At 38.0% G+C, this 18,945-nt stretch overlaps 1 protein-coding gene across 1 annotated transcript in view; it reads right to left on the bottom strand.

The window, feature by feature from the left end:
* The window catches only part of USH2A (usherin), a 378,576-nt gene that overhangs the window by 113,979 nt on the left and 245,652 nt on the right, over positions 1-18,945 (bottom strand). Inside the window, exons 40-42 of the mRNA XM_068153470.1 lie at positions 13,626-14,254; positions 3,571-3,905; positions 208-330 (exon numbers count right to left, since the gene is read on the bottom strand). Of these exons, the coding sequence (XP_068009571.1) occupies positions 208-330; positions 3,571-3,905; positions 13,626-14,254 (1,087 nt within the window). The remainder of the gene's footprint in view (positions 1-207; positions 331-3,570; positions 3,906-13,625; positions 14,255-18,945) is intronic.

An 18,945-nucleotide genomic window follows, 5' to 3' on the forward strand; every position in this document is an offset into this window, starting at 1 on the left:
GAGCAAAACAATGTGAGTCAAGAATGACAAACTAATAATAAATCCCTGCATATTAAAATGATTAATACCGAAGACGATGACCAAAAAAAAATATTTCATTACATAATTAATATGTTCACAACATAAAGACACAAGAAATACTTTGAACTATTAAACACACACTGTACGAAATGCCAGCATTTGTTTTTATAGTTTTTGTAATCTCACCTGCTAAGACCCTTATCTTCATAAAACCACTGAGTTCCTGAGTAAATATTGTGCCACAGATTTAAATCTTCAGGGGGATTTGATGCAAGTGGTTGCTGGATTTTACGTCTCAGGAGCTCATATCTAACACAAAAGACAAGCAGAACACCAGGATTATCTCAACTAATGTTATTACACAAAAATAACCCTTTTCTTTCTTTCTTTCTTTCTTTTTTTTTTTTTTTTATTTAAAGCCACATATTAGTTTGTTTTTACAGCTGGAAACTTTCAGAGATAAACATTCTTTTTAATGTTTCATGGTTTAGAACATTCAATTATTTAAAAACATACATGGAAAATGGAAAATTAAGCACTTCCATTCAAAAGACTGAGTTTATTTAACGACTTACAGTCTTTAAACTTTGTGCAAATGCTATGAAGATCGAGTCCAAATAGCCCAGCAACACTATCTTGACTGATGCCATCTGTTATGTACAGCCTGCTCCAGAACACGAAATGACAACGTCTCTCTTTCTTGCAAGAGCGCTGAAACATGTCTCATAGCTATTACTGTTTTACTGGTAGTTGTACTTTAAGCGTGCATTTTTGTTTAACACGTTTGCAAAACAAACACAGTGTAAATTGTGAGTGACAAACAAGCATAGAATGAGTTAACAGCTCCATTTGCAGACCTTAACGAGGCACCTTTGTATTTGGAAAGACTTTCATGATATGAGCTTGGAGGATCAAACTATTTCATCCTGGTCTTAATTGGTATCTGAAGTTGTATTCCTCTGTCTGTTCCAAATAGCAGGTCAGCCATGAGACTGCCTGATTTGGAAATACGCCTTCCATCCCACTCTTCATCATCTTTTAAACAAAACCTTTGTGGAATTGAACAAAGACTTAATCACTCAAAGTCTACACAAACCACAGGGGATAACATTAGATTTTGTATTTCCTAACCATTCTAGGGATTATATAGTAAATGTTAAAAGAATAAAAATACAATAAATACATTCAAAATCTTTAGCAGTACACTATTTTTTTTTCTGTTTTAATGATAATTTACATTCCATGGTACTTTTTAATAGGATTCTTATTTCAGTTTGATAGTGGTGTTTTCTTTGTGATGCACCAATTGTTTATGTTTTTCCTACCAGTTAAAGGACCACTATGAAATTGCTTTCAATAGTGAGGTGCACTTTCCATCAAACTACAGTTACAACAGTGTCTCCACTGATTCTCAACAAATTAGGGTCATATGCATATATAGTCACTTAAATATACAACTTAATTCTCTAAAGCACTGAGCTGCTGTGTGACGCTCCCTTCCATTTATGAAAGGTGCTCCTTTTAAATTCCATCCAAAAATATGTGGATACTCAGGCAGATCTTAAAGATTCCCACTTTAAGCTCTCATTTGTTAAAATGTTTCCTCTGGTTTATAGGCATTCTGAAAAATGCCTTGGTGAGCATGGAAATGATCTTTCTAACCACTGCATCACATTTGACATTTTTTTCATGTCAAGATCATCTCTGATGATGAAATGTTGGACAATGTCACTCCCTATTTGAGGCCTTCAATTAGGAGAGTATTTCATAGGTACTGCATACATTGACTTTGCATTGCTTCAAAACCAGAAATCAACTGAGAAGCTCTCTTACAAGAGAGCCGAGACCTTCCATCCTACATGGCAGGTAGAATGTACATATTTAGCTTCCAAAAACCTTTGCCCTCAAGTTTGGGGAACAATCCTCAAAAGGTACAAATAAGTATCATGCCACCTTAGTGATACTAAACCAAAAAATGGCATGAAGTTAGGAGTATGACCTCAGAAATTAAATATTAACACTTAAATAAGCTCCAACATTATAAAAACATTCAGATGACTTTATACCCCAAGAATAACTCTCACAGGAGTGGTTCATCACTGTCACCAGAGCCCAAAGACAGATCATTGCAGTTTTATTAGGGCCACTGTTGGCATATTCTGTCCAATATATTTCATAGACAAGTCATGAGAAACATCAAAATCTTTTTGAGCACTGAATGGTGATCATGTGTAAATCACTCCCACTGGCAGCTGCTGCTGCTACTCTGTTTGCTGCAGACTTCTTGCTCTGTCATGCTGTACAGAGCAGCTGCTTCAGTGGTTGTTCTTGTTGAGGGCAGCATGGCACAACATGAAAGAAATGAAGTCTGCAGATGTAGGCTGTGCTGAATTACTTCAATAATCTATGGTAAAACGGTCATGTTGTTAACCCCAGAATAACAGGGACTGCTTTTCAAAAACTTCAAATTCTACTGCAGAGCAATCATCATTTCATTCAGTAGCAGTGTGCCCTAATTAAGCCTGAAGAGTCAAGCTACTGTGCTGTAATAACATACACAACTGAAACAGCATTATGTGATAATTATTGAACCCATCAGTGCACCTAGAAGAAAGCTGCTAACCAGAACATAAGGACTACAAAGATGGCATTCCAAGCACAATGCTTCACAATAGGTTAAAGAACTAGAATGAAAGATTTGTTTGATAATTTTATTTTAATTGTGTGTACATGAAGACGCACTTTATTTCAGGCACTCATATACATTAAAGAAAATGCATACACACACACAGAGCAATCAAAAGATTCAAACAAAAATTCTCATCCCAGCATTTCAGACAAAACTCAGAGAAAAGGCCTTTCTCCTGTTTCTGTGATGAAATCCATCCTGCTATACTCAGCCCCTTACATTTCCCATCTTTGGCTTTACCCCCAAACTCATAGCATTTAAACTTCCATCTTTTTCTCATGCACTCTCTCATTTGCAATTTTTCCATTGGTTAAGTTTTGAAGATGGTTTCATGTCATCATATTTCCAAGTAGTGATGTCATGAGGAATATCCCATACAGACTATAGAGAATATTGGATGAGTTAAATATTTATGTTCAAAGAAAGCTCATACTTATAATTTTGTTAGTGTATTGCATGATCTGACCCAAAAAGTGGCTTCTGCTGAAACCCAAACCAAGTGTGATTTTGCAAATATCCCACCCTTGCTCCTTCTGGCTCTTCAGATAGCACTGATCTGAAAGACCCAGACCATCCTTTATGGGTTCTGCACAGGAAATGGCACAGCACAGACACCTCACTTACTCTTAACAATCCTGATTCTTTGTTAGTTCCAAACAATTCAAAGCTCACTCTGCTATCTGCTTCTAGGCATACCCACTTTCCATGACTCCACTCACTGACTCCTGAACTCTGAAGAGTTATGTCAGAAAGGCAGAAATTAAGAGGCAACATAATAAAGTTTGCATCACTCCAAATCTTCTGATCTAGATTTAAGTAAGGAGAAGAAAACTAGTATCTCAGTTGCAACTTAGGCTTACCTTAGATGAGGACCGTTTGGCCTTAGTGGTGGTTGCCAGGAAACAGCAATAAAGGACTCACTGATTGGAGTCACAGACAACGGACTAAGACTCTGAGGAATGGTTGAAGGTGTAGTCACACTTGTAGGCAAGCTTTCTGTGCAGCCTCCAAGAAAGCCATCACCTCCAGAACAAGCGACTACAGTAACGGAGTAGTTTGTATAGGGTATAAGATTAGTCACCAGATGACTTAATGTTGATGTGGTGTTTCCAATAATGACAATTCGTGGATCAGGCATGCGAATCTCATAGTTAAGAATTTCACCATTCTGTATCAGAGGAGGCTTCCATGAGACCTGAGGAGGGGAAAAAAAAAAATTATAGGAAGAGAGTGCTTACAGCCAGAAATCAGAAACACAGACACAACATGCTACAAATAGACACAACTGGGAACCAATGATGTGTTTTTCCTTCTTCATCAAAACAGACTTTGATTGTTTAACTGAAATTTTATTTGTAAAAGTATATTAGTTAGAAATCTAACTTTATTTAATTTTAATTAGGGTAGCCACTGAAAAATCCACTATTTATCTTTACCAGTAACATATGAATGCTCCACTCAAATTCTGTAAGTTCATAGAATGGCAGGAGTTGGAAGCGACCTCTGAGGATCATCTGGTTCAACCGCCCTGCCAGAGCAGGTTGACCTAGAACAGGTTTGCACAGGACAGCATCCAGGCAGGTTTTGAATGACTCCAGAGATCACCACCTCTCTCTACAACCTTCAAAGTAAGCAAGTTTCTCCTCATAGAACTTCCTATGCTCATGTTTGGGCCCATTACCTCTTGTACTGTCACTGAGCACTACTGAAATAAAGACTGGCCTTGTCCTCCTGACACCCACCCTGTAAGTATTTCTAAGCATTGATAAGATCCCCTCTCAGTCTTCTCTAGGCTAAAAAGTCCCAAGACTCTCAGACTTCATAAGAGAGATGTTCCAGCCCCCTAATCATCTTTGTAGCCCTTTGCTGTACCCTTTCAAGCAGTTCTGTGTCCTTCTTGAACTGGCAAGCCAAGAACTGGACACAATACTCCAAATGAGGTCTCACCAGAGCAAAGCAGAGGGAAAAGAGCACCTCCCTTGACCTGCTCGCCACACTCTTCCTGATGCACCTCAGGCTGGTATTGAGCTTCTTGGCCACAAAGGCACATTGCTGGCTCACGAGATGTTCAGATGAATTAGCAAAAGTACACTAATTATCATAAATAACACTGGAACTTATTTTCTTAGGGTGTATTACCTGGTGTGCTCTTCTATTAGTGGCAGAGTCAAAAGAAATGTTATTTTGTGTCTGTACATTTTTCAGAAATATGTAACTGCATTAACTCCTATGAGAAACAAGATTTGTCCATGCTCTTTAAAAGAAAAAAATATGCAGGTTTTCTCTTTTGTTTTTCAACAGCTTTGCTTTGCTCATCTCTGGGATTGTTTTCCTTGCTACTGACCCACTTCCTCTATAAAAACTACTGCCTGTTTCCCTCCCAGTCATGGGACAATTAAAGATTCACCTTCTCTAGGTGAACCTGCTTTGGCAGGGGAGTTTGGACTAGAGCTACAAAGGGCCCTTCCAAATGCTACCATTCTGTGATTGAATCAAACATTGATCACAGCAAAGATCAGCAAAGATCACAGAAAGGGAGACAATCTAGATGAAGCTGTGTGAAGACTACAATGACCAAAGGTAACAGTAAAGATTCATGTCAACATACTTTAAGTTAAGATGAACTTTTTCCTTAATTCTATTTGGCCTCCAAAGTATGTATCTTAAAAAAATGTATATGCACAATTACATGTGGCTGCAGAAACAGAGAAGCTTGATTTATAAAATGATTTTTAAAGGACCCTTGGGGATTAGGAAAAGTTATATCTTAGGTACAGAAAGACCTCTTAGGCCATCAGACCTGTAAGAATCCTGGCAGCAAAGTACTGGAGAAAGCTGAAGGATTTTGATAACAGACTCTGGAACAGTATTAAACAGAGAATTAGAAACAGGGTAATCTTGAGTAAAGACAGCACAAACAAGATTATTGGTGCCCAAATAAGAAAGGTTTAGCACTGGCTAATTATCAAATGCTACATTCAGATTTCTGTTACTTGTAGCCTCAAATCACAATAAAAACAAACAAAAATCTTATTGATAAAGTAATGCAAAATTTCACAGAAAGTAGAAATTAATTCCGCACCATTCTCATAGACATTGAGCAAAACTCACACTTTGAAGTACTTTATGTGGTCTAGCCATAAGCTGAGGAAGCACAGAAGAATGGATGATTAGCAGAGATAGCAGAAAATATTTTCAAGTGCAGGTGTGTGCTGGTTTTGTCTGGGATAGAATTAATTTTCTTCACAGCAGCTAGTATGGGCCTGTATTTTGGATTTGTGCTAGAAACAGCGTTGATAATACAGGAATATTTTAGCTGTTGCTGAGTAGTGCTTACACGGTCAAGTCCCTTTCTGCTCCTCATACCACCCCATCAGCCAGTAGGATGGGGGTGCACAGGAAGCTGGGAAGATATGTAGCCAGGACAGCTAACCTCAACTGACCAGACAGATATTCAAGAAAGGCATAGCACCTGTCTTAGAATTCTGCCTCAGTGAATTACTACTAAAGATATCATTAATAAAGGAAATCTCTTACTTGTCACTGAATACAAGGTGACTTCTAATAAAAGAACTGTATGTCAAATGCTTTGGAAAATTCCTAGTGCTACTTTTCAGAAGAGAGAAGTGTATCAAAATGTTCACCTTATACCAAATCTTAGTTTATTCCCTGAAAGACCGGAGAGATTATTTTGCAATTACAATATATTTTAAATGCCTAATTTTCACACCTAAACACACAAAATTACTTTTATACAACTTGCACAGTTTTCACCCTGTACACATAGGCATATTGAACATAAAGGCACAGATTAACAGTTTGGGTGGGAAAGCAAATGCTGCTCCAGAGCCACAGCTACTGAGTTTTATACAGCAGGTACCTTAGATGGTAAAACTTTTAAAAGCTCCCAGGTGTGAATTCACAGCATTTGCTGTTCACAGCAGATATAATACCTTATACTGTACATAACAAAGATGATTCATGGGGATACACTCAAAATGTGTCCTTTTGTTTGTTTGTTTTTCTAAGAGAAATTAAACCCAGTTGGAATTAAAAGAATACTCAGTCAGCAGCATGACACAGTAGGCAACTTATTTTTGTCTAAGCATGGATATCTCATATGCACATCAGTTATCACTTTGGCTAGCATTTTTTTTTTTAAACAAGATAAAAGGATGGCCAAGGAAACTCACAGTCACTGCTGTGTCACTTGACCTTCTTTGAATTACTGTTGCATCTGGGAAAGACAGGACATACAGTCTCTGATAAACCTCTCGTCAGGAGGTGAGAGTCTGCCTGACCCATACATTCATTGTAATGAAGGAGGACTGAGCCAGCCTGGTTAACACACACGTGGTACTGTTGGACCTCTTCTCCACTTTGATGAGCCAGGGTCTGAGGTAAGAGCTTGGCAACGCATGAAAGCAGGAAAGCTCACTAGACAGTCTATGTTGGAAGCAGTAACAGTTTGTTCATTGATTTGAAGCTCAGCCCTGAGACCATGAAAGCAGATGCCCATGAGGAAGAGAGAATAAGGTAAGTACTGGGAGAGATTAACTGATTCAATGTAATGACTCTGGAAGCTGTCATTTAAAGATCAAAGCACCTTATTTTCTCCACCACAAAATTTAAAGAGACAGAAATTAGCCATTCTTCCCCCATTAAACTGTTATAACCTTGGAAAGTAATTTTCCCCCCTTTTTTATTTTTTTCCCCTCCGATAGCAATTGGAATACTGCAGTTTAATTCTGAGCTCTGTGAAGAGAGGCATTGGCACATGGATAACTATTTTACTAGCTCAGGCCTGGTTTTAACAGCCTACTTTTAAATCAGGATGTTTGCCAATTTCATTCTCATTTCTCCTAGCTACTGCTTGTAACATCTACAAACAGAATGTTACAAACACACTACTGAGAGCTTTGCACTGTTGGTCTCAAAGCACGTTCTAAGTCTCATATTGCAACTATTATTATTGCAGTTTTACAGATGAAAAGACTAAATCCCAGACTAAGTCACATATCAGAAAGATACAAAACTGAAAACAAAGACCTGCTCCCCTAAATCTGCATTCCAGCTACTGGACTATAGTCCTCTACCAACCCCACAGCCCCCTCCCCAAAAGAAGTTGGGAGATAAATTTCTTCATGAGTTCTTATCTGTCTTAACAGAAATTATAGTGGGATTCAATCAAGAGCCAGTATCACAACAGAAAAGCAAATCCTGACAGAGGTCACTGTTAATTATTCTCATACACTTTGCACATGAATTACATCCAACTTCAGCAAACACTATCACAGAAGAATGGCACGATCGAGTTTGCAGTAGCAGATTGCTACTACAAAAACTTCTAGAAGCACTTAGCTTGAGTAGTGGAAAAACAGAAAGAACATTTATTTATGATCCTAAAAACCTAGTACAGTAAAGTGTTTAAGTAATATCAAAGACAGAGGGATAATGCTGATGAAACCCTGATTACTTCAGCCCACTGTATGATCTGTACCAAATGAGCAAGCTGTGCAAGAAATCACAGTCCTAAAATGTGGAAAACATCTAGTGTGCAAGTTAAGGTTGTTCCTATGGGTGTTGGAGTATCCTAAGTCGCTCAAGCAGCACTTATGTGGCAAATAAACCAAGGTCTCACTGACCTTAGCAGCATTACAAGGCAATCTTCATGGAAGGATTGATTGCTCCTAAACAATTTCCCCAATGCACCAGGTATACTCGTGTAAAACTGGAAGTGTGGTGAATAAAGTCCAAACTTCTTTTTTTCCCTGGCACAAAGGTGCTGTGTGACCTTACTGCATCTCCCTTTAGCCTCCAAGGCCTAGGCATCAAGATTGTTTGCATTTTTAAAATTACATTCTTAGGCAACTGCAGTCTGAAGCATTTTGAGAATGCAATAGCAACAGGGGGGGGGTTAACCTGGAAAACAGGAAAGGTCTTTACAGTTTCATTCTCAACTACACAGTGACCTGCAGATGTAAAACACTGAAGGATCTCTGCTAGTCACTGACTTCTGTGACCATGGAGTCATTACCACTGTATCCAACATTCTGTAATCAGAAGCAACTTCACAGGACAGCAAACACTAATGTGTGAGATAAAAAACCAACTTCAGAACACAAGTCTTTAACTGTAATTCCATTGGATGAGGAAAATGGATACAGAAATACTTTCCTTTTCATATATGATACCCAAACTGTAACTACAGAGTATATTGCTTTCAAAATGTCCGTGGTACCCATTCCATACAGATGAAACCCTTCTTCAACCAGCAATAGAACAAGAGGACACAGTCTAAAGCTGTGCCAGGGGAAATTTAGGTTTGAGGAGAGGAGAAAGTTCTCACAGAAAGAATAACTGGCCATTGGAATGTGCTGCCAAGGGAGGTGGCAGAGTCACCATCACTGGAGGTGTTCAAAAAAGGATTGGATGTGGCACTTGGAGCCAAGGTTTAGTTGATTACATGGTGTTGGGTGATAGGTTGGACTTGGTCTCTGAGGTCTTTTCCAACTTTATTGATTTGATGATTCTGCTTATTTCAGTCCCAGGCTATTTACAGAACAATAGGCATTTAGTAGTCCTCTGTCCAGTTTTGGGGCTAATGAAGAACAGAAGACAACTATAAAAACAGAGGCTTGTTTATTTGTGTTTTCTCACATGCATATGCAATTTAGTAATCAAATTTGAGAAATAGCTACTAGAAACATTTATCACTTTGTAGCAAGAAATAATAATTTTCTTCAAGGAAAGAGTGCAGGCTAAAATTCTTAAAGATCCTGTGGACAGCAAATTGATGAAATCTTTCAGTCTGTTCCATAAAAAGAAAAGAATGTCAGGTGAACTGTAAATTAAGTGACTGTCATCTCTAAGGGTATCAACAAACATGAATGACAATGACATTTAAAAGCCTAAAACCCTTCTTCAGTCACAGGATTCATGAGGAAATACTTGTGAAATAGAAATAACCCAGAGAAAATAAATGGCCTGATACTAAACCAACATAAAGAAAAAAAAAAAAGAGAGATAGAGAAATTAGAAAGAACCATGACAGTTTGGTGCTATATAATCATCAGGGCCCCTCATTCCTAGCATGCAGCATATAAAACACATTAAAGGGGAAATTAATTCAATCATTATAATTTCTTGTTTTTCTCATTTTGTATCTCACCAAATTTCAGGAACTTTCTGTAAGTAAGTTATCATGAAGGCATTGCATGGCACAAGAACTATGTCAGTGAGATACTTAGTTCATTCAACCAGAATGAAACTGTTCACTTATAAACTATCTAAGCACCAAAACTAAGAAAAAATATTCCTTTTCCCTTGAGAGACACATCAGGATTACATGCAGCTCATGTCAACTTCTTTCTTGAGAAAACAAACAAACAAACAAAAACCCCAAACATAAAGAGTGTCAGGAAATGGCTACAGTTTCTTATCTAGCAGTGGTCTGGTTGGTGGCACTGGTCAGTAAGGGAGAACAATACAGGCATCAGCAAGTCTCCCGTTAAACCAATCAAGACTACAGCTGTTTTCCACAGGCCAAAGCTCTCAAGGGAGAACCAAAAGTTAAAGTCAAAGTTGGAAAATTTCCACACTATATTTAATATATCTCAGCATACCCAGTCACATAATGCTTTTCCTCCACAAAGAACTCCTTTAAATATTCAGTGTAAACCAGGCTCTTTCTCAAGTCATTCAGCCTAGCTACATTCCCGAATGTCGTATCAGTATGAAGTGTGAGATTGAAGCAGCAAAGCAATTGTAACCCTCACAAGAAAAGGAAACAATTTCTTTTATACTTCTGTACATTAGGGTATAGCAAATCTTGTGTAACAGGAATAATGTTCATGGCATTGGCATACACTAAATAAATGGCTTTTGCAGTTGCTGAATACCTTCACTTCACTTTGGCATTTAATCAGCCACAAAAGCAGTTTATTGCGCAGTATACTCCGCTACCATGAACATTATCAATTCAGCAAATATTAAAAAATATCATGCAGGTGTCACAGAAATGGGTACTCTAAAAATTATCGACAGCTTTACACTTTCTGTTGCACAAGAAGCAAGCTAGCTAAATGTTATGGAGAGATACCAGTCCATTCTGATTAAAATTAAATGCTAAAGGAGCGCATACACATCAGAAGTGTTTATGCCAAGAGTGACCTGCTGAGCTATTTTCCTTCTTGCAGAGTGAAAGCTTTGGTCTATGAAAATAAGCTGTATACTCAAGTGAGTACTATCCTGGAGCACTTTGAATTCTTCACAACCTCAAATCATTTCTGTTGATTCCATGACTAAATAAAGGAATGGAAATATGTTTCTCTTTTTATGTAACTTCTCTCTGTTTTCACTAGAAGTAAATATTTGCAGTCATGGTTTAGGGATTGGTTGCACTGACAGCTGAAAGCCTCTATTGATTTGAAACTGTGGCTTGGTAAAAGAGCCTTTCACTGATCTTTCCCACAGTGCCCTTCCAGTACTTTCCACTCTAACCTGGGAAAACAGCTCTCTCTAGGGCAAGAGGTGATTACAACCTCTTTCCCAAAGAGACAGCTTGGGAGCTTAAGAGCTACCATTGTAGACACTGAATGAGAGCAATGTGCAGCACAAGCAGCTTCCATAAATTTGGTTTCAACACTACATAGGTAGTACATGCCTTGCAGGTGTGGCACACTTGATCTCTCTAGATGGGAAAGTATGTCTTTCTAGGACTCTCATCAAAGTTTAAAGGCACCAATGTAAAGCAATCCCAAACAGATCCAACCTATTTTCACATAGAAAATCTTTCCAATCGCTGTGTGGCAATCCTCGCACAACGCTTCACAGTTGTTCTGCTTGTGTAGCTACCATACTTCTGAGTGGAAGGGATATAAGGAGCTTGCAGAGCAGCTATTCAGATCTACACTCTATTTTGAATGAGCAGGAAAAAAAAATGGATGTTTTTAAAACATTTTTTGAGGCCTTGGGCAATCTGCTCCAGTAGGTGTCCCTGCCTGTGGCAGGGCAGATGGAACTAGATGATCTCTAATGTCCTTTCCAATCCAAACCATTCCATAATTCTGTGAAAACGGGTGCTACCTTGTTCTTGTATTTTAGTACTGAATATTCACAAAAGCTACAAGACCGCCTCAGGGCCATAGCACATCCTACTGGGTAACCTCAGAGTCTTACTGCTCTGATATGAACTTGCCATAAAATTTAAGAGAAGTAAACAACACTACTAATAGGAAACTAATCCGTTTGACAGACCTGCAAGAAGACCAATAAGTAAGATGAAATTCAGTTGCTTCCTCTGGTGCTCCCAACTGCAAACAAGCAGAAGGAGAGAAAACCATTGGGTGCAGCAAGCCTTGTCCATAATCTTTTCAGTGAGGAAGTGCTATGAGCTCTTTGGCAAATACAAATTTATTTCCAATTTTTTAAGAGATAGTAAATAATTATTAAAAAAGAATTATTGAAGATTTTTGTTTTAGGATTTTGTTTTAGGATTGGGTATTGAGTGCACTCAGAGAGAGAAAAAATATGAGGAAGACATAAAATTATTATGCCCTTATCACATTAACTGAAGCATTAAATGTTGAATGGTGACTTCTCTATGCTCAGAGTTGAAGCAAAGGTATAAAAGCTTATGCAACAGAACGTGGACATGTGTGTAAGCATGATGTTGAACTAGAGCTACTGTTTACCCAGAGTTTCTCTTTCTGATAAATCCATGAAAGAATGCTCTACTATAAATTGTGGTGGATATTAAGATATATCTACAGAAGCACAGAGGGTAGAGTTCTAGAAGTAGACTGCCCAAACCTTCAATAAACAGTCTGGCAATTCATCACAATTACTAGCGGTCGATTATTATTAATTCTTACTCTAACCAATGTACTCATACTGAACTGATTTGCTATTAACATTGGAGGTAACATGCAATTCCTCAGACATTAAAACACAATTTAAAAAACTCAGGATTTTTTCTTTTTTTGGTCTAATGGTGAATAACTCTTTTCATAGCTAATATTTTTTTTTTTAACAAAGCAAACAAAAAATATGATCAGCATTATTTTAATGCTTAAATTCATATTCTCAACCTATTTAGACTGCATTGGTAATACCAGGCTGTTTACCTTTCGAAAATACAATGTATACCAAAAATAATAAATCTAACAGATGAACTTCAGTCTTATGCAAATGTCCTTTGTTTTGTGCTCTGGTGAGCAAGCTACTGTACCAATACTTTTGGCATTAGTACAAGACTGAATCCATGGAAGCATGTGTGTATTTACACAAAAGAGGCTTCTAAGCCACAAAAATCCCTCTTGTTTGGTTACACTAATTTCCCTTGAATGAAGTTTGTATGCAAGCCAAAACAATGGTAGTTATCCTGTCCTCTAGAGTTCATTCCCAACAGAATGATGTGAATAATTGAAAACTTCCTACGTAGTCCTGTAAGACTCTTCTTTCATAAATCAGAACCACAATGCTGGGGTTTTTCCTTCATTAGCTACTTTTTTTTTTTTTTTAATCTGATAATTATGCACAAGATTTAATTACATGAAAAATCTTTTTTCTTCTCATGATGTTAATGAAGACTTGAAATTTTTGAGAAAGTAATAGGTCGTATTCTGAGCTGATTAGGGAGCTAACAGTAAGCATTCAATTTTAATATTGAAAACACATCAGATGTGCAAGGAATAAACTGGATTTCCTTTACACCATGTCACAGGGTGGTGAAAAGGGAAAAAAATAAAATGGAAAGGAATCTAAAGCTTTTCAGCCAAAGCACAACACTAATTATGCAACTACCCCTGGAGCAACAAAATCTCTTGGCTCAGCCAGTAGATGTCTCTCTTAAATACACAATTGCTGGAAGGAAAATTCATAAAAGCCAAAAGGCAATAACAACAGTTCCTACCTTAACTGAATATGGGCCCAATGCTTCTGCATCAGGTGGCTGAACACCAGCAGGTCTTGATGGTCTAGTGGTGACTTCTGACCATGCACTGCTGTTCATGCCTCCATGAAGAGTGCTCATCAGGATTCTGTATTCATACTTTTTCCAAGGGCTCAGAGCAGTACTCTGGTCAATGTAGCTCATAGAGTGATTGATGGGAAGAGTCACCACAGTTGATATTTGGTCTGTTCCTTTCACCCTCCTTTCTATCGTAACATTTTCGACCAAGCCATTTGGGTGAGCAGGTGGTTTCCAGCATACAACGACAGAAGTTGGAGTATCAGAATAGAGCTGTGGAGCAGGAATATTCTCAGGTGCATCTGGAAGAGTCTGCATTTCTGGGGTCTCAGGTGAAAGAGAACATCCTTTAGAAGTGCATCCTTCTACCTGAAACACATAGACAGTATAAGGATGCAAGTCTTCTACAGTGCAAGTAGATCTGTTTCCTACCACTGTAGCATGCAGTTGGCCATTTTGGTAAATATTGTAATGAGTGATAATGCCATTTGGTTTTAAAGGATGCTGCCAGGTGATGCTTGCTGCCCTTGCTGTAACATTCAATAGAAGTGGTGGATCTAAAGGTCCAGGTTCTGTAACAGAGGAAAAAAAAAACCAGTGAAAACAAAATTACTGATAATCTGTGTTTTGTAGAAGTCAGCATTATCAAGCAGTACTCATCAAATGAGGCTCAAAATGACAAAAGAAGTTCAAATCTACTAAACAGCCTTTCTTCAAAAACTGTAGGCCTAGCTATTCAAGTGATGAATATGGCTCTCTTCTCAAAGGCAAGCTACTCTTCAGGCAGACCTTCTCTCCTCCTAACCTTCCTCCCTCCACTGGATCTTTTTCCCTCAAATGTGTCTCATCAATACTGTTAGCACCTGGTGAAAGTGCATGGCTAAGTATCAACACAGATCTGCAGTTCTAGCTTTTGTTGATATTTTTCTAGAGCTCCAGCTGCTAATTGAAACCAACAGCACAGGCATAACAAAGCTGCATATTTTACAGCTCAGTAAGCCCCTACTGCATCTCTAATTATATATGCAATATTTTACTTCATTCTGTTTATAATTCTAATCCATTTTTTGCAATTTATCTACTCCCTGTTAATATTATAGGTGATTTTTTACTTTGACTGTGACAGAAGCTGCCGATTTAGCTCTTTCACCTACTGATAAATAAACAATGCACAGATCTGACCTTTAGGTTAACAGGTTTTATGCTTCCTCCACTCAGCACTCTAACTGATTCAATTATCATAAAGGTTCAGGAGCTTCCATGAATACTGAAAAAGACCGACCATATGCCTGCATAGGTGTTGTGGAACAGCAAATACTCTGCAGCCCTCCAGAGAAATTCCTTAATTGTAAATAATTTCACCATGCGACACAATCAAGTCACCTTGAATGCAAAACCCTCAGCCTGTGGAGGCAAAGTGTTATTTAAGCTTTACTGGGCTGCGTTAAATTCTGCAATTTGAAGGGCTGTTAAGTTTTTCAATTGAAATTTCATTTAAAATGCAGGTGCTTTTTATTATATTGAGGCTTTACTGCTCTCTAGGTACAAGCAAGAACATGGTGCAATAACACAAATCTGGCTCAATCACTGATCAGTAACAGCTGTAATTCCAGAACATTTAGCATTCTTATAAACCACATCCTGAAATCTATAAATTGCTACAGCAGATCAAGAAAATCCTATATTCCCCCCTATTCTGCCCAAAGCAATTTTGACATTTATGAGATTTTTCTGTGAACATTACATTTTATAGAAATCTTTAAAAAAGATATACTTGGATTTAGTGATTGTTTCAAATAGCTTTAGGTTTGGGGATTTTGGGGTGGGGAGGCTAAGTTTCAAATGCTAAGGGTTGAAAATTAAAAGTTCATTAACGATTGTGGGTGTGCTAAGACTCCAGGACACATGACAGAGCATATGCTGAATTCCATGGTAGCCAACAATATCACCTTTTTATTGCTAGTGTATCAATATGCAGTCTAAAACACACACCCCTGCCCCCCCCCCCCCCCCCCCCCATTATTTCTATAGGAAGAATAATTTACTTCTTGAGAAGTTAAATAATTCCTGATAATTATTAGAGTGAAAAGAAAGAGATAGAGAGAAACTAAGGGAACCATAGAAAAGAAATAAATTTAGCATGAGTGGCTTTTTCTATATTTTAGAATAACAGCTGAAGCAGCCAGAAGTCCCAGTTCTCCTCTTACATACAGAAAGAGGTAAATCTGGATTATTCCACTGATGTCTGTTATGAGGGTGATATAAAATTGAGCTAGTGAGCTTTTACCTCTTTTTCTATCTTTCTTTCTTTCTTTTTTTTTTTAATTTGAAAAAGTAACTGTTTTTTCTTTCATTATATGATGCATTACAAAGCAACTCCATAAAACACGTCCATATCATATTTTCTGTTCTACTCACAGTGATAATAAGGATGGAGTTCTATATATAATGGTCGTGCACTCTAGGATTAATTTAGATCTCTGACTTTACAAGTATAAAAGATGCAGTTCAATTATATTTGCATGAACTCCTAAGTACAATCAATTAGGTCATCAGCTGGAACAAAATTTGGTCCATTATTTTGATTTCACCGAAAGAAGGAGAGGTGAAGGCATAGAACTGAATTAGATGTTTATTCTGTTAACTGAAAATTTTGCTGGGATGAAGAAGAAAATTTGCTTTGGAATTAAAGGTTTGGGAAGTAAGTTGCTGCAAATTCTAGTCTAATGTGGGAGGGGAGTTGAAAGGTATAATATTTACCACTGAGCTACAAGCTTGCATTTTATCTAATTACACCTCGTAAATAAGCTATCCTACTGTGAGCTTCTGCAGGAGGAAAAAAAACACACACACACAAAGGCAAAATGCAACAATCAAGAGGTTTCTTGTGGGGAAATGGATCAGCCTTTTTATTCCTATTGAATAAGTTGCCGGCATTACAGGTGAAACATTCATGGTAATTAGTTGAACTGGTGCTTCAACCCCCCCAGAGTTTAGACACATTCCTTAAGGACAATCTGTAATGTATGGGAGGAGCTGTCAAACTTAAACTTTGGGTCCCCCTAGTCCCTCCCCTCCCCTCAAGAAAGCATATTTTGGTAGCTAGCACACCTACTCACACATTCCCTACTGCCCTTTTAAAAGAGAGATTTTTAAGACTCTCTGAGTTCAAACAAGACGTTTGAGAGATGCTTAATTGGCCCCACTGGATGTTAAAGCATTAAATCCTGGTCCCCAACACTCATTCAGTGTAGCTTCTTTCTAAATGGCAAGCAGAATCATCTCATTCGATATACAAATCAACTAGCACAATACTGCTTGGTTGAAAGGGTCACCACAATTATGTAAAACATGAGTATTAACTATAATTGGGATAGTTTGCTAATACAATAAAAAGCTCTGAACATGAGAAAAGTTATGCTCACAGCAGTAGCTATCACTTTCTAAAGTAAGAATTCATGGATGAAATGACATGAAAAAGATGGTTATAAAATTTTAATGGAATGATAAAAGGCAAAAGTCAGCCTCTCAGCTGAATTCTTAAAATCCCTATATATCACAATCAGCTCCTTAACTGTAAAATCAATGTGGAGTATAACATGTTGTCAATGTGGTTGTCACTGGAGGGAAGACTGCAAAGTATGACAGCTACACAGCTCAGCCTGACAACGATGAAAATAAAATCATAAAGCTTTTTACATGGATGTAATTGTTTATAGAAGTAACTGCTGAAGATGGGAATGGTGGGCATCTTTTTCTCTACGATTCTTAGTTCATATTTCAAACCATTTCATTACAGTGTTAATACTAGAAGGTACTTTCATTTTGGCAAATGAAATTATCTTTTATGGCAGGCTATTTTGCTCATCTGCTTCAAAAGTTCAGACTCTACTTAAAATGAAGGCACATAATTGTCGCTAGTCTTCTAAAATTCCTTGACTGTAGTCACACATTTGTTTACTTATTGTATGGACTGGGTGAGAAAGGAACTATACTCTCATGGATATATTTTAGGAGAATCTATACTTTCATTAATATACTGAGACATGTACCTGGACTACTGCCCTTTAAAGTTAATGAGAAATACTTGATTTGCTGGGAAACTCTCTCACTAAGCAGAACAGAAATTCTGCGCCTTTTGTTCTTGAATCATTTACTCTTTTCAGAAACATGGATAATGCAATTATATATATCAACAAAATTCATTATCTTTCATATACTACCAACCATATCAAACAGAAAATCCAAATTTTGTAGCTCTTGGCACAGAAAATCACAGGAATCTTCTATCGCACGCAATCGCAGAACTGAAAAGGTGTTAAGCTGTTCATGCAATGTCATGCAGTCCATGTGAGCCCCTTCAAATATGCATCAAGAGCCATCTTCAGAATACTTAGACTTTTTGTCCTCTACTGTTCCAAATGCACTTTGGGTCCAGAACCTTAGCCTACCAGGCTTGAGAGATGGGCCACTCCCAACCTGATAAAGTTAAACAAATTCAAGTGCAAGGTCATGTGCCTGGTTTGGAACAATCCCAAGCACAAATAGAGGCTGGACAGAAAATGGATAGAGAATAGTCCTGAGGACAAGGACTTGTGCGTGCTGGTTGACGAGAAGCTCAACGTGAGCCAGCAATGTGCACTTGCAGCCTAGAAAGCTAACTGTATCCTGGGCTGCATAAAAAGAAACACAGCCACCAGGTCCAAGGAGCTGATTATCTCCTTCTATTCTGCTCTCATAAGACTCCACCTGGCATACTACATCCAGCTCTGGTGTATCCAACACAAGAAGGATGGGGGACTGTTAGAGTGGGTCCAAAGGAGGGCCACAAAAATGACCAAAGGATGAGAGCACTTCTCCTATGAAAACAGGCCAGGAGAGTTGGGGTTGTTCAGCCTGAAGAGAAGGCTCTGGGAAGACCTTAATAGCAGCTGTCCAGTATTTGAAGGGGCCCTACATGTTCGCTGGAGAGAGACATTTACAAAGGCATCTAGTAATAGGATGAAGGGTAATGGTTTCAAACTGGAAGAAACTAGATTTAGATTAGACATTAGGAAAAAATTCTTCATCATGAGGGTGGTGAGGCCCTGGAACAGGATGCCCAGAGAAGTTGTGAACACTCCAACCCTGCCAGGCTCCAGCCTTCCAAATCCAGGTTGGATCAGGCTTTTATCACTGGTGAGCAGATTCAAATCAACTAACTACAGATTAGTTTATATGCCTAAATTATATGGACCTAATTTATGTAGCTAGAGTAGAGACT

This window comes from Melanerpes formicivorus, unplaced genomic scaffold (genome assembly GCF_026170545.1).
Source record: "Melanerpes formicivorus ecotype bairdi unplaced genomic scaffold, bMelFor1.0.p_v2 SCAF_26, whole genome shotgun sequence".
NCBI classification, from domain to species: Eukaryota; Metazoa; Chordata; class Aves; order Piciformes; family Picidae; genus Melanerpes; species Melanerpes formicivorus.